This window comes from Prinia subflava, chromosome Z (genome assembly GCF_021018805.1).
Source record: "Prinia subflava isolate CZ2003 ecotype Zambia chromosome Z, Cam_Psub_1.2, whole genome shotgun sequence".
Lineage (NCBI taxonomy): Eukaryota > Metazoa > Chordata > Aves > Passeriformes > Cisticolidae > Prinia > Prinia subflava.
This window is the reverse complement of record NC_086283.1, coordinates 26,941,146-26,958,026: the sequence shown is the minus strand read 5'-3', so window position 1 is coordinate 26,958,026 and position 16,881 is coordinate 26,941,146. Positions and strand designations below refer to the sequence as shown.

Here is a 16,881-nt window from a genome sequence, read left to right as displayed (position 1 = left end):
GATGAACAACTTGTAAGGCATGCAAAAGGAGGCCACGGTTTTGCTATGGGACTGTGGAAAAAGAATGAATAATTCATCAGGGTAGAATAAATAAGAATATTTCCATGCAGCAGTTGCAGGTTTTTTTATTGATCTACCTGGTAGAAGTTCTTAAAAGATTAATTATTTAGCATAAACTAGAAAATGTAATATGCCCAAAACACTGAAAATACTTTATTTCTGGCTGTGGGACTTCGTTGCCCATCAGGGAGGAAAATCCCAAACAAACAAGCAAACAGAAAAAAAACCCCAGTGCATTGTGTAATGAAGGGTAGAAATGGAGTTTTCTGTAACACCTGAGAGTGTTGCAGGATGCCTGTAACATCGAGTCCCTCCCTGCCAATTCCTGGTGATTCACCAGGGAAGGGGGCTGGGTTCCTCTGGTATCAGTGCCTGGGAAGATGCAGAAATAGGGGGAGGGAACCCCACCTCTATGAGACAATTATGAAAATGCTATTTTTAGGTATATTCCTTGCAAAGCCTTTTTAGGACAGTGAATGGTTTACAGTTATAACTTTAATCCTTTACTCTCTCCATTTTGGAATAATCATTAGTTCCCCATCTCCTTTCATTTTTTTACAAAGTTTGCTGGTTCATTTTTTAAAAGATAATTTTCAAAGTGGGAAAAAGCATGAATTGTCAGCAGCAGGGCACTGTATTCCGGTGGGAGCTCTTCATCCCAAGGGGCTGTTTCCTCCCCTGTGACCCCCTGGCAGGGGACACATCCAATGGCCAGTGGCAAATTCTGTGGCCAGTGAGGTGGCTCAGCCCAGGGCACTCAGGGGTGATGGTGCTCTAATAAAGGCCATCACTGCCCCTTTAATGGGCTGCTCCTCCTTGGCCAGCCCTGCAGTTCAGGCTCTTTGGGGCATTTGGAGATGCTCAGGCTTTTAACATCATTGATTTTCTCCATCAGTGGTGCTGCTGTTGTCATCCTTCATCCAGAAAACTTGTACCTGCAGAAGTGCATCCAACATGCTCCACTCAGACTGTGCCTGTCGTGGGTTTATTGCACACTGATGCTTAAGGAGCTCATTGTTTCTTTAAAAAAACCAAACAACAACAAAACTACAGCTTTTACTCCTGTTTTCCTTTGGAAATGGAGATGGTATTAAAATAATTATTTGACATGAGTGGCAGTGACTGGCAGAGCACCACCTTTTTTGGCCACAGCTGCCCAGGCTGTTCTGGCTGCTTTGTGATGGCCTGTCCCTGCATGATTTGTAGTTATGATTCCAAAGTGTTTGCTGCATCCAGCTCACCTGGCTGGCTTTCCTTGTCAGCTGCAATTCTACAGTGTTTCAGCGCTGATCCTTGCATAGATAATACCCTTTATTAGAGGATTTTCTGTGAATCAAAGCCTTGCACTTGTTTTGAGAGCCAGCACCTTTTGCAGACTTTATATTTCTGTGATACATTCCAGACTTTTCCAAAGAACATTGAGCTTGGATGCTAAATATGTTACTGCTAGTTGTACAGAACTTTAATTCTGAAACACAGCTTAAACCATTAAAGGAATGTGTGGTGATTAACTGAATGTTTCCTTTCTGCTTGGTTGAAAAAGGTCATCCCTCCTTTCATGCCAGTTTTCAGATCTTTCCTGCATTATTCTTTCCTTTCCTGGGTATTGTGCCAAACACCTGGAAATGCAATTTCCAGATCTGCATCTTTAAGGTATCGAGTCTGAGTGCACAATAAATAGAGTGATAATTTAATATCTGTATGTTCTGCAGGGCAGGCTTTGGCAGGTCATTAGTAACCTACCAGTGGCTCTGGGAGCATTCTGTGTGCTCCAGTACTTTCACACAAGATTTTGAGCATTTATAGATGATTCAGCCTCATACACTACAGAAACACATTGCAGGAAAGAAGAATGCTAGAAATTAAAACTAATTGAGGTTCCAACACATGACAACAGAAGCCATTTGGCTTCTCTTTTCTGTGACAATCTCCTGCGTATAAATTGCCAGGAGCAATATTCTTTACTCGCTTATTCCAGCTGAAGGATTTGCAAAGGTAACTAATTTCATCCTCTGATTCACTCCTTAGAAATCTCTTTTTTCTTTTCCGTTCCAAAAATGTAACCTGAATTCTTCTAATTTGTCATGGTGGTTATTTTTGGGGTTGGTAAAATCTTGAGCATTAGCAGCAGAATCATGAACATCCCTTCTTGTACTGTTTATAACAGAGCCCTCCCTGTTTGGAAGCTTGTTGTTGTTCTGGAAAAATATTACAGGCTGCTGAAATTATCTTTAAAGTGCTTAGAAACTGCTGATAAAATGCATAAATTACTTTCTTTATGCTCTGTGTATGTCCTTGTGCATGTGTGAGACTGTTCATATGCATGAGACAGGAAGTATGCAAGTTACATTCACATTGGTGCATGTAGAGACACTCAGATAAAACATTTTTTAAATTTAGTCAGGATTTGTGTAATTGGCCTGTGCAGTCTCTGGCACCCTTCCCCTCAGTGTACATGTGTTATTTCAGCAAATCGTGGTACTTTTACAGACAAAAGACTAAACAATTTTAATTTACCTTCAGATGAAATGGCAAAATGACATATCCAAGAATTACTTTCTGCGCTTTGGTCAGGTTTGGGGTTTTTTGGTGGGGGGGGTTTAATGCCTACCATGCAATGACAAAGGTTTATTCTCCCTTTGTTCTTTTCAGAGTGCTGCAGCAGCTCCCAGCCCAGTGCTAGGAAACATTCCCCCAGGAGATGGCATGCCAGTAGGTCCAGTACCACCGGGGTTTTTTCAGGTATTCAGAAAAAAAATTATGATTACAGGAATTTTAGGATAGAAAATCCTCTGTAATGGTGTTTGCAAATCTGTAGAAAAGGTCCTGTTCTGAACTATGTCTCACTGTGTGGTGCAATATTTGAGAGTTTATTTTTGAACGGAAGTGGACAGGTGGGAAGAAAGGGACCTGACTAATGAGTATTTAATTTATTAAATAGTACAGCACAGAACAAGAAATCATGCCAGGGTTTTAGCAGAAATCAAAAATGCTTGTGTACAATATTAAAATAATTTCTTATGACCCATGGAAATTTTAAAGTTAGAACATTGTTGGTTGTGTTCAGGTCTGTGCTAAAGCCACGGGCCAGATTCCCTTGCTTCTGTGGGAATTCAGCCTGGGCATTGCAGAATGTCCACTGAGCATCACCCTGCACCTTGAAGATCTCAATCCCAGTGCTTAAAAAAGTTAAGTCAGGGATTAAGATCATGTGCTGCTTTTGCTCAGTTTTTTCCTATGTGGAGCTAAACACCCATTTAGCACTTTGGGCAGTAGCAGCACAGGATATGATGGTGGAAGAAATGACATTTTAGTGCAAGCCCAGTGTGGGCTGCACTGTCCCCAGGCTGGGCTTACATCTCCTCCTCACCAAAGCTCAGTTGTTTTTCTCCACACTGGCAAACTGAGGCTTGATTTGTAATACATGAATGAAAAGATACTTGGAAGTGAAGTGGAAAACATCTGTCTGTTGCTAGTCAAAAAATTCTCGGGAGCTGGCAGGACTCATTAATTAATTTATTTCTGCATTTAGTGCTTTGAAAAGCTGGCTAGGTAGGCTCTTTTGCACGTAATTTTTGTCTTAATTTTTAGATTATATCAATATTTCACTTTTTTTTTTTTTTTTTTACTTCAACCTCCCACTTCAGTTGTGATGTCAGAGGAATTAAATTTTTTGTTATTGTTTATGATGACTACTAGGATGGGGAAGGGGCACAGATAGGACAAGTGTGTGAAGTACAGAGGAGAGAGTAACTATTTTAAAGATTTGCAGAAGGAGGATGTGGGAGTTTTGTTTTTAGAAGCATGAACAGACTTCTAGCCACTCCAGATCTTTGAAGATGTAACAAAGACAAGCTGATAGAAAGTTGAACGCGGGTAAAATCTCATTGTATGCCCGTATTTGTCTTGAGTCTGACTTCAAGCCACAACATCATCCTGCTCTTTTTGCGAGGCCTGAGAGTGAAAAGGAACATTTTTCAAGACATTATTAATTCATGCTGTAGTTGTGTGCTTAAGAATACATGTAAGTTTGGAAATCAGGTGTGGTAGTGGGTGTGTTGATGTGTTTGGGAGTTATCCCAGCAAGGGGAGCTAAGCCAAAATCCAGAGGGTTCCATCCCAGTGAGAGCCTGAGGTGCTTGAGGCTGTGAGTGCAGACAGCCCTGGTGCTACAGTGGGTGTTGTCAGGCAGCACTTGGTGCCAGGCTCTGAAACCTTCAGCAGAGGTCAGCTTCACCAAGGTCAACTTGCCCTAGGACAAGAAAATGTACCAGCAGACAGAGCCTGCCTATGTGAAACTTGAAAATGGAAGGGCATCATCTGCTGCTGTTGAAATGCAGGTGAAATCACAGGCCAGAAAGGGAAACTCATGGTGAAAACCTCCTCCATCCTTCATGGGTGCTGCTGTTCTGGTAGACCTTTACCTGGACAGGCTGTTTCTCCATCCTGTCCTTCAATTCCTCTGATCCCAGAGTAAAACAAACCACAGAGAACAGGTTCATATGTCTTGGTCTAAGAGCTGGCAACCCTCCTTCTTCTCCCCACAGCAGTTTGGAGCTGAGATATGCCCCTTACTCCTGGATTATGACAGCAAACAGTTCATTCTCAGAGTCAGACCACATGGGCAGAGCAGGAGAGAGGTGCTTGTGTCTATATTTAGTGCACTGAGACTTTGCTCCACAAAGGCCTCGTAACATTTTAATTCCTTTAGCCTGAAATTTATCTGGAAGGTCACCCTGGAATGATAAGGGCGCCTGTGTTGCTTTTAGGAGTTGTTTAGGTTGGGCTGAGCTGAAGCTGCTGACAGCCAGCACCTGCCAGCTCTGCTTGCAGAACTCAGGGGTCACAGATGATTTAAAGTAATTTCTTCCCTCCTGCTTTTGCACTCGTATTTTGGGTGGGCACTGAGCATGCACAGGGACATAAGCAAAGTGGGGTCATTGCTGCTGCAGTGGGTTCTTACCAGAGCAGAGGAATGTCACAGTCCAGGGGAGGAAATGTGCTGGGAATGAAGAAACACCAATAGGCTTTGCTTTTGGTTGGCACTGCTGACCTCTAACATGATTTTTGAGACATTTCTTTTTTATAGAAGAAAAGAAATCTTATTTTATTTTTAAAAGATAATGTAGACTGCTAGTATAGCATTTGGAGGTAGAGAAATACAGGAGAATTGTTTTTTCTCTGACAGTATGTGGTAAACTCTGTCTTTGTGAAATGAGGTTTTCTCATGCAGATAGACCATTAGCACTGATGTTAATTAGCAACCTGTGCCATTTCATGCAGAGGTTCTGAAGCCAGCAGCTGCATTTGTCTTGTATCTCTATGTAGCTGTACTTTGGGACTTCAGTTCAGGTGAGGGATGATGGTCTGCAGTGCTGACTGTCCAGAAAAATGGCACAGTGCAGGGAAGGTGATGGAGTTGTACACAGATATTGTCATCAAATAAATGATGTTTGGGGATTTTGTTTGTTTGTGGAGTTTGTTTTGTTTTGTTTTTAAGAGAAATTCTTTGCAGTGTCAAAAGTGAAATTTGAAATGTCTGTGTTTATGTGGAGTTAGGATGTGCCTCAATTTCCTCCACTGGTGTGTTTGTGTTGGAATGTAAGTTCATGGACACATACTTTTTGTCCTCATCTTCTCTCAGTCTGAGCAGCAGTGGGACTCTGGAAATAACTCAGTGTGATACAGAAACTAAATCTGCTCTGTTCATTAGCAGCAACACTCAAATGTGTGGGGCACAACAGCTCTGCCATATATATTTGGACTCTTTAACTCCAAATAGTATAACCCAAACAGCTGCTTTGGGCAACAGAAGTCATTAAACCATATTAGATTACATAGAGGTGAGATGATCTTATTTATATATGTATGGAATGCTCAACCAGCCTGAGCCTGGAAATACCTCATCCTTTTCCAGTTTTCCCATCTATAACATCCTGGACATGGAGCTAAGGTGTGAGGGTGGCACTTAGGTACTATGATAATAAAATAAAGTCATTTGGGACTTTTTCTGTGTTGTTTTTAGACATTTTTAATCCATATAATTTGTTCGCTTCTTCATATGGCCAGTCATGATATCAGCATGACCTGCTCTTTGTCCCTGGTTTTGGAGCCTGTCTGACTCTAACACAGTAACTGAACCACTGAAAGACTGAATAAGATCATAATAAATAATTACCTTTGGGTCTAATGTTCATGGATGTGTATATAAGGCAGCAGACACAGCTTTACACAAGGCTCTTACAAATGCATTTACAGTGAGTTAAATCTTCCACTTGTGATCAAAGAGGTTCAGGTCATAGAATTCAGAGACTTTCAGGTTTGCACAACCCGTCTTGCAGGTGCAACTGTTGCTCTTCAGGTACCGAGGACTATTTCCATGCCTCTCTTCACTGATATTTTAAGGCAACTAAACAATTTGGGAGATGTTACATTTGTGGTTTTGCAGACCGTTTGTTTTTTTGATCCTTGTGGGCAATATTGGTGTTAAATAAGCAAATGAGCAGAGGCCAGAGGGAAGTTTGGAAATGTGTGTTCTTTGAGGTGTTTGGAGTTTTTAAGCAGAATGTAAACTATTGATTTCACAGGATTTTATTTGCCTTTTAGTTAAATTTTCAGTTTCAGCACTCCTAAATGCAGAGTGTAAAACAAAGCGGCACAGAATTGTTTGGAAGGGACCTTAAAGTCTCTCTTGTTCCAGCCCCAGCTGTGAGCAGGGGCACCTTCCACTGGTTATCCAGGTTACTGACACCCAGCACTGCCCAGAGTCTGACCCTGGCTGCTGCTTTTGCACTGCAATTAGGAGAAACGCGTAAGTGTATATTTAATTAAACCCCTGTTGTCCTCAGCTCCTCTATTCCATGGCTGCCCAAAGGTTTGGCTGTGGGAGGAGCATGACTGGCTTTAGAGACACTCACTGAGAGATCCTGCTGGGAGTTGTAGGGGAGCAGGTTGTTTTACAATTGTCAGTTCACTTGTTTAATTTGGTAATTCTGTTAAAAGTCAAATTCTAACGCTTGTCTGTACCTTTTCACACATAAGTGAAGTGCCCTTTCTTTTAAACACATTACTTTTTTCAGCACATTTATTAAAATCTCTTCAAGTTCAGCTTACCACTAAACATTATTTCCATGGTGCCTGTGTTTTCTAAAGGGCTTTTCAAGTGGTTGGCTTCGTTCACCAACTTCAGATCACCAGATAAACTTGGAATGGCATGGGAGAGAAATGTTGACATCATGTTTGAAATACAAATGTTACATATTCCTCTTATATAAAGGGGAAGAAAAAAAACCAGCCCAAACCCAGCCCTGAAAAGTAATGTGAGCCTGCTTTGCCATCTAGTGGCATCTGCTCGTGCTCGTTTCATCTCAATCCATATTATTCTCAAGTATTATTTTTGGCCTTGTTTGCCTTAGTAGAGCTGACCTATTGCTTCAGGAGAGCATTATTACAGTGAGGCACATGAGCAAAAAGGACTTTATCTTCCTGCCTAACGTTACTATTTGAGATATAAATGTATATCTCAAGTAGTAATGCTATGCAAGAAAATAAATATATAGGTATATAAAAATATATATATATACACACATTTATATTGGTTATATATGAATACATAACAAATGTATATCTACCATATGTAAATAAATATAAATCTATCATTTAAGTAAGTGAGAATAATTAAAGTCAGCAAATTAAAAATTAGTAACCTGCATCTCCTGCATTTTGAGGAAAAAATGGTGAACTACTTACACATGAAAAGAAAATGGATTTGTAAGGTGCAGTGTAAGGCTGTAAAGTATGTCTGTAACATACTATTTTAGTTCATAGTTAATATTGACCATATTTACAGTAAAGTCATGGCATGACATATCGTTAAAAAATAAAGTTTGTATTGGAGACCCAATAAATGCAGCATTTGGTTAAAGCAGTTAAAGGAAGGAAGGCGAGGAGGAGGAATCCTCCAGCACCTCTTTAAAGCCATTTTGGAGTGAATTGTCCACTGGGGATTGTTATTTGTTACTCCTCAGGGAATGAGGAATCCCAGTCCCAGCTGTGGAATGGCACAGCTGGAGCCTGAGGTTGTGCTGTGGCTCATCCTGGTACAGAACCAGCACCTGTATCTCTGTCAGTCTAAAAACATTTTGTTTCTTTATAAACCCCTTTGAACTCTTTCAGCTCTCCCCTTAATGCTCACACAATCTCCTCGTTTTCCAGAGTGTTCTCCATATTTTTTCTCCCCCCTTCCAGCAGCCACACCTCATTATCTGTCCCAGGATCCATCACCATCCTCCTGTGTTCCCCATTTTTGCAGCATTAACTTTTCTGTAAGACTGAGATAGTTACAAACTGTAAGAGAATAGCAAAATTAGCTGGATTTGGCACATGTTCACACCCAGCCTCAATTCCAGTGCAGCAAGTGGGACAATTGCAGGTGAAGGAGTGAAAAGTTAAAGAAACTGAGCAGGGCAGATACAGGGTAGTGCCAGAAGCTTGAAAATCACCTGGATTGTGAAAACATGGTGATGGAAAAATGAAACGTCACCAGAGCTCCACATGCAGCTTGTGAGCAAAGACAGCAGCTTTGGCAGCCTTGAAAACTTTGAAAACAAGATTTTAAAGGGGATTTTTTTCCCTCTGATAATCCCTGTTGGTAGAAAGAACTTTTTTGTATTTTTGGAATCTCCATGGTTTGTCAATGCATCATCCCAGTAGAGCAGTTTGGGAATACTCAAATTCATAAAATTATATGTCTAATTCTGTGCAGAATTGGCATATGTGCATTTTTGTCCTCAGCAGTATCATATTGCATTTTTAAAGATTCTATTTTTAAAAATTATTTGACTTGTTGCACTATGTGAGAGGGCATTATCATCTAGAAAGATCTGTAAGTAATTTGTGGTTTTGTCCTGTTTGGGCTCCTTTCCCTAAATACCAGCAATAAAGTCAACTTCTAAAAAAAGTAAAGTTATCCAGGATCTACTGGCTTCAAGAATCCCACCCTGCAGTTGTGGCAGTGCTTTTACTGCTCATAATTGTTGGAACAGATTAAAACTGCTCAGCTTGAAGAGTTAATCAGCTGTTCCAAAGAATCAGCCGTGTATCATGATCAGGTTTATCAATCTGAGGAAAATGCTTTCAGTCATCTGTCTGGATGATGACTAAATTCTAAATATGTAGCAATTTTTATTTTTGAGGGGGTTTAAGGTGATACTTCTTGGATGTTTTGGTTCGTCATGTTGGAAATACTCAGTTTTCCCTTCTGTTTGCATTTAATAAAATTAATATAAAGACTATTTACCTGGTTTAAAATTCATATAAGTCATACTTCTTATAAAATTTGAACATCTTTCAGAAATTCCTTTAAGCATCATGTGCAGACCTTAGCAACATTCTCTCCCAGTTATGAAACCTTGAGCTTCAGATAATGATGTTCCCCACGAAGTGACACAGATGTAATAACAGTGCAATTCCTACAGATCATCTAAAAGCAGATCTGGCTTTCAGCATCTCAGACAAATATTTAGCTGGGGACCAAAGGTTTTGTTTGGGGCTTTTCAGGTTGTTTTTGTTTGTTTCTTTCTTCCTTTCTTTAAGCACAGAAATATTTCTTCATTTTTCTACACTAAACAAGTTGTGTGTTGCAGTGTCCTTCCTTATGGTCTTCCTTGGGACAGGGATAAAACATTAAATTTATTTTAAAAGTTGGTATTGCTGTAACATGGAATTCAGGATGAGGAAGGAGCTCTTCAGTTTAGGGGGAAAAATTGCCCTGTATTCTGAATTAAATCAGACCTCTTTCTGTTGCTATTTATAAGTTGTCAGTCTGCTCTTAGAAAATCATAAATACAGGAATTATTTTTTAGGGATCTCTTTCTGAATCACAGAGAAGAACTTGCTCATGGAAATGGGTTTGGTCATCAGGAAAGGCCAATGTAGAGAAATCCTCTCTCAGTGCTGAGAATAACACATTTTTATGTGAAATAACATAGTTAAAAACAGCTGGTTTGGTTTGCACTGGTAGACTGCAAGATGAGCAGTGCAAATTTCATCTTTGAAAACTTTAACAAAAAATCATTTCAGGTTTAGTCCTGGTTAAAACAAAAATGCGTTAATGAAGAGTGTCCTGAAACTTGGGTGACTTGTCACTGCCGAGGGAGATGCCACAAAAAAAAAATCACAGAGGAAACTAAAAAATGAAAAGCAATGAAATTAAAAATGAGCTGCAGGATAACTTGGATAAATTCAATTCACACATATTTAATGGTTCCCCGTGGTCCTCCTAGGAGGGCAAACCCCTTTTGGTTTGGGAATGAGAAATGTAGGTGTAAAACATCTCTAGAGCATTTCCTTAAACTCAGCAGTCTTAAAGAGATGTATTAAACTATTATTTACCCTTATAGAAAAACAAAATAAAAATGGCCAGCAGTCTTATTTTTATCATTTGGATACTAATACTGGTTATCATAACAGTGAGTGATGCCAAATCTTTTAGCCTGGAGTAGAGTTTGAAAACAAAAAAAGGCAAAGATGTATTGTATTTTACACAGAATGTGTAACTTGGCAACTGATTTTTAAACAGAGAGAAGAACAAAGATTTTTGGTTTGTTTCACGTGTGATCATTTAGAACTTTTAAATGGATAGAAGAAAAGGTCGGGTCATTTTCCAAATCTCCAGAGGAAATGTGACCTTGTCTCTTGCAGCTTGAACTGTTCTCCAGTACTTGCACCTGAAGTAGCAGCACAATTAATTTAAGATCACTCATAGTGTGTACAAATAAGGTCTGTGGTTCCATTTTCAGCTGCTAGGATAAGTGGGCTTTATGTTTATGCTGTAGGTGGCTGAGTTATAAAAATCAATTATTGCCATTTCGGTCCTTCTCCATGCTAAATGTGAGGCTGTGTCTCACTGTGTGATTTTTAATTTGTGATCAATATATTTACAGTCAGTTAAGTCTCAAAAGGAATTAAAATATTCTGTATTACTTCTCTGGGCTGTGGATTATTGTAAATTTTGCAAATTTGTGTGAGACAAAATGTGATTGATAAATGTAAAGGTATGAGGAAAAACAGGATAAAAATGTCAGTGCAAGAAACCTGTATGTAGAAGCAAGTAAGTTACACTCCCACCTTTTGGAAGGGAAGCAAATTGAAGAAACAGTAGATTCATTGAGTATGTTGTGTTTAGTAGAACACCACCCTCTGATTTCTTTATTTCACCTCTATTAGGTGGAAGTGAAAACGAACCCACATAATATTTTAGAATCTCCTGAACGGCTGAAAGAAAGAACTGAAAGAACTGCATGACTGGCAGAGAAAGATCTCAGTCTCTGTGCCTTTATGGCATCAGCTTCCTGGTGGATACTTTCTGTAAGATCACATTTTCTGGCACCAAAATGTGGGCAGTGAGGCTGTTGTGCTTCAAAATTGCTCTCTCGGAGACTTTCCAGCTGAGAAACCTATTTTCTGTTGTGTTGAGAACTAAGAAAAATAGGATTTTACAAGATTTTGATGTTGCACAGCACACACACCTTTCAGACCTGCATTAAACACACAGGTTATGAGATACCCTTTGCTCTCCCTGTACACAGCTGTATTATTCTTGAGCAGAGAGATAACAGAAAAGTGCTGCAACTTCTGGCAGCATTGTTCAAGTTCCTGAACTTGCTTTTCTTTAAAGTACTTTTACAATTCAACATAAAATGTTCCTGTATGAGCAGGAAGCTTAATAAATTTAACATTTCACATCTTGATTTTATTTTGTGTCATCTCTCTTATTTTAGTATTCTAATACTTTCCTCCTTTTAGGTTTTTGGGCTCTTTTTTTTAACCTTCACTGTAAGTTGGTAAATGCAAATATTCTGCAGTGACTCCACAAAAGGTTTTTTTCTTTTTCACCCAGTTTAAGAGAAGGTTGTTCTTCCATTACTCTCAGCTGCAGGATGGCAGCCTTCAGAATACTTTTTGTGGTGCCAATTTAGTGGATTTCTTACCTGTGGTAGGAATTACAATATATTGCTGTCAACAGATGTTGGTGATATCTCCATTTCAGCAGTGGCTTAGATCCGGCTTGCTTGCCTGTTACTTTGTTCTATTAATTCTGGGGTGTGTAGGGTGTTTTGTTTTGTTTTGTTTTGTTTTGTTTTGTTTGTGGTGGGGTTTTTTTGTTGTTGTTTGTTTGTTTGTTTGTTTTTTGTTTTTGTTTTGTTTTTTGTTTTTTGGGGGTTTTTTTGGTTGGTTTTTTTTGTGGGGGTTTTTTTGGGGTTTTTTTTTTGTTAGGGTTTTTTGGTGGGGTTTTTTTGGTTGGTTGGTTGGGTTTGGTTGAGATTTGTTTTCAGTTTGGGGTTTGTCTTTTTTTTTTTTTGTGTGTGGTTACTTCTTTATTTCTATCTTGCTTTTTAGTTTTAGTTTTGAGGGGTTTTGGAGGAGGTTTGATTTGGTTTGTGTGGGTGTTTTTTAATTGGGTTGGGTCTTTTACATTGCCTTTGGTTTGGTTTTGGTTTGTTTGTTATTATTGTTGGGATTTTTGGGGGTTTTTGTTTTGGAGTGTTTTTTTCTGCTTTTCCTAATACATTATGGTGTCTGCCAGTTCTTGAACTCCATTTGAGAAGTTGATTTTAGCCCCTCTGTCTTCTTCCTATCCCACAGCTAAAGATGCCTGCTGCATTATTGAGGATTTTTCGAGCTTAATTCCAAGACGAATAAGGAGTCTGTCTTTCTAACAATTCAGTGTGAGCGTCCATTTAAGATGCATTTAAAATGCTAAATTTTGAGTGACAGAAGGCTGAAGCAACAGGCAGAAATGTCCAAGTCTTCAGCATGCAAACATTTTATTTTCACCTTCAGAAACAAGATCTGAATGACCAGTTCAAGGTCTGTGGACACTGGTTTTAATTTAGTATTAGTATTCCAAGCCCAGTAAGTTCAGGGGTGTTTGTGGTGCAAGAGAAGGGGAGGAAGAAGTTGCCAAGAGGTCGAGGAGAGAGGGATGACTGTTGTAAGAAATGGAAGCCCACAGTGGTTACTCCCTAATGGACATTCCAGCAACTCCTAATTAAAAAAAACAAACAAAAAAAAAGAGTAGAAAGTTAAAGTGAAACTAGTTCAGAGACTAAATGTCAGGTGTTCTGGAAATGACAAGGGAAGTGGTGAATAAACATGTGGCACAAAGTTTCTGCTGCTTGAGTTTGTGTCTTCTAGAATCTGGTGCTCAATAATGATTGTGGGGACTTTAAAGCTACTCCCACTGTCATGAAAAGCTGAGAGTATTTAATATATTTTCATTAAAATGTTGGACATAATTTCTTTGTTGTCTTGCAACATCTTGGTGGAACCTTTTTGTGGACAAAAATTATATTGGTAGTGGAGAGGGAGAAGTTCAGTCACTGACACAAAAATAAGAATATGTAAGTTTGTAATGGTAAAATTTTTGTGGTAAACCAAACCACAGGAACTACTTGAAATCTGCTTGTCACTGCAGGTCCATCTGGACGTAAGGGGGATACATAGATACATGAATATTTACAGTACATAAGCCTTATAAGCTTGGAAAGGAGCAGGGGGTTTATTACTTTTTAAAATTACTATTACATAGTATTAGTATTAGTATTAGTATTAGTATTAGTATTAGTATTAGTATTAGTATTAGTATTAGTATTAGTATTAGTATTAGTATTAGTAGGCTGATTCTGCTCTGAAGGCATGGCTGAAATGAGAGACACTTCGAATTCCCCTTTTTTTGAGCTGCACAGCTGTAAACGAAGTTGAGTTTCGTTTGCTGGAGGAGACAAGTCAAACCCAGGGTCCTCACTGGAGTGGCTGCACTCAGTTGACCCTTGTAGAAATGGCTGAAATTCTAATTTCCTGACACTTCCACTGTTTCACGAGGACCTTGCCACATGCACAGCCCTTTCTCTTATCAGAGTTTCTCACCATCAGACAGCACAAAGGAGACTCCCTCTTCTAAAGCACATAGTTTCAAGCATCTTTTTATTAATCTATTCACAATTGTTATTGAACTTTCTTCTCCAGTTTGTAAACCTTCTGTACTTTAAATTGCTTTCTAGCACTACTTTGAGTGCATGTTTATGTAGGTTACATTATTTCAGCTTTCATCTGATTCCAGGATGTGAAAGGTTTCATTAATTTACTGATGTAAGATCATAGGAAAAATTCCAGTAGTAATTATTGGTAAAATAATTGCAGTTTCTCTGCTAGCTATTGCTAGTCTAGATCAGTCTTTTTGTCCCTGTGCTCAGACACAGCATAATTTTATCCCTCATTTTCTTCTGGAGCTCTAGGTACTCGTGCTTGCCAAAGCCATCCTCTTCATCTTCTGTTTAGTCAGATATTTGTGCTTTTTTCTTGTAGATTTGTCGCTCATCTTTTCAGATTTCTAGGCTATTGCCATATTTTGGAGCGGATGAGGAGAGAAGTTAAATGTTTTTGCTGCCAGTACCAGTACCACTCGATTATCTGGGATCCTGGCTTTGTCTGTGGGCTGTGAGGTAGCTCAGGAGTAGCCAAGAGCCACCAGGTGCCACAAGGTGTGGATGGGGTGCCAAATTTGGGTATAAATTGAGGTGTGAGAGAGGAGATCCAGTGCATGAGCAGGAGGGCAGGAGTGCAGCACTGAATTGACATGGTGACTGAAACCAGCAAAATTTTAATTATTTGCATCATGAACTGTGTCCCCACAGGTTAAATTTTGTGTTGCTTTTTAGTGTATTATGAAAAAGTGAAGGAAAAGTATTTGTGAATTATTTTGATCTTCCTTACCTCTGAACTCTCCCAGCAACACTTTTGTTTTCTATTCCAAGGTTCCCATCTGCCCCTTCTCCAGTGGAAAATACAGATGTGTGATTATTTATTCTTAACTATTAATGCATTAAGTTTTCTATATTCTGCACTTACAAGTGCTGAAACAAATTGTTAAATAATTTATCCTGATAGATGGATTGGCTGCAAATCTCTGAATTTATGTAATACTGCTAAACATTGTGGAACAATATCCAGAGCTCTTCTGGGAGTGTTCAGGCTGGATGGGTGTGAGTATGGCAGTGACACAGGGTGGCATTTACAGGATGAGTGGGATTATTCATCAGGAATGTTTCTTTTTCTCCCTGCAGCCTTTCATGTCCCCGCGGTACCCTGGAGGTCCAAGGCCACCTCTCAGAATACCCAACCAGGTAAGGCTTGATCCCTGATGCTCTGCTGGCCCAGGGTGAGGGTTCCATCCCTGTGTTACTCAGTTCTGTGTCAAATACATCAGTCCCTGCCCATCTCTGTTGGACATACAAATTATATTTATTTCACAATAAGTATGGAGACTATTGGTGAGAAACAGGTCTCATGAAATACTCTGTGGCTCCTATAGACACTCTGACGACTTTCTAAAAGCTCTGAATTCCCAATTTTGTCTCGTCTTGATCAAAGGATGTGCAATGCCAGCAAGACGAGTATGAGTAATGAGCTACTGTTCATCAGCAGAGAACTTTCTGGCCCATCTGTGAGAATAAGGTTCTGGAAGTAGAGAACATTTGTGTTTTCAAGTTCTCCATAGAGATAGAGGAGGAGAAAGAGTTGTCAGCAGATGAAAAGTTAAAGACAAGCAGACAGAAAAACATCAATGGAGTTCTGAGATGAAAACTAGGTCATTTACAATACTGGGAAAGATAGAAAGGATAAATGGAATAGTAGGTAGTTTGGTTCAGCTTTGGCTTCCAGGACTGCCTTTCTATTGTTACACTATACTCTAGCCTCATTTCTGGCTATGTTTTGTATTTGTGTAACACATTTTCAACAAATTTGTCCTTACTTTTGACATGCTATCACTAGAAGGTATGAAATCTAAATTTCAGTGAGCTGGATGTATCAGGTGGCAAGACTTCTCCAGGTGTTGCTTTACCTGGTGATGTTTGGGATTAGGTATCTGTACCAGGGCTACTTTCTCACCAGGGCAGTAGGGGACTTAATTAACTTGGATGAAGTGATCGTCTGTGCAGTGCCATTAGTACTCCACTTAATATTTGATAACATTTTACTGCTGTTACTCAGTCCATTCCTGAGTTTTGTACTTCCCAATACTATTTTAGCCGGAGGTGTCTGTGCCCCTGAGCCAACTGTTTGTGTTTCACACCCTCTGAGCCTAAGCTCAGTGAATTCTGGCAGGTGGGATGTGGTGGCTGCAAGTACTGCCAACCTGCAGGTTTGGTTTCAGGAGTGTTTTGGTCTGCACACTGTGGTATTTCCAGTCCAGTGGGGAAGATAATCACATAATCCCAGTGAACTGCAGCTCTTGCTACATTCACATTATGCCAAGTTCACAAACTGCTGCTTTAGCAGCACTGACGTTACTAAAGGTATGGCATGGATGGGCAGGGTGTGAAAGCAATAAACTATTGAGGTGCAGCTTTAAGGCCCAAATTTTGATTTAGGTGGTAGCTTGGTCCTGGGACTGTGAAAAGGGTCCCTGCCCATGGCAGAGGGGTTGGAAGGAGATGGGCTTTAAGGTCCCTTCCAACCCAAACCATTCTGAGATTCTGCTTGCTCAGGATACATTTTTACTGAAAATGTGATGATGCTTTGAAATGCTAAATAGCACCTCATGGATCAGCTATAAAGATCCATTCATAAACGTGTTTTTCTACTTGACCCAGCTACAGGTAAAATCCTGTAAAAATGAGCTTTAAACCTAATTCGGTAAACCCAGAGGGCAGATTAATGTGGGGATTTAAAAGCACATTAACTCCTGACTCAGAGGAAACATCCAGGAATTAGGAATGAAAAGTATGTGTTGTGTCTTTAACATGAATTTCAAGGCAT

General features: G+C 39.6%; 1 protein-coding gene across 4 annotated transcripts in view; it reads left to right on the top strand.

Moving 5' to 3' along the window:
• SSBP2 (single stranded DNA binding protein 2) overlaps positions 1–16,881 on the top strand; it is a 139,510-nt gene that overhangs the window by 88,488 nt on the left and 34,141 nt on the right. For 3 of the 4 annotated variants that reach the window (XM_063423888.1, XM_063423889.1, XM_063423887.1), the window contains 2 exons: positions 2,713–2,802; positions 15,186–15,245. In XM_063423888.1, the coding sequence (XP_063279958.1) occupies positions 2,713–2,802; positions 15,186–15,245 (150 nt within the window). The remainder of the gene's footprint in view (positions 1–2,712; positions 2,803–15,185; positions 15,246–16,881) is intronic. The other variant, XM_063423890.1, reaches the window with a different exon arrangement.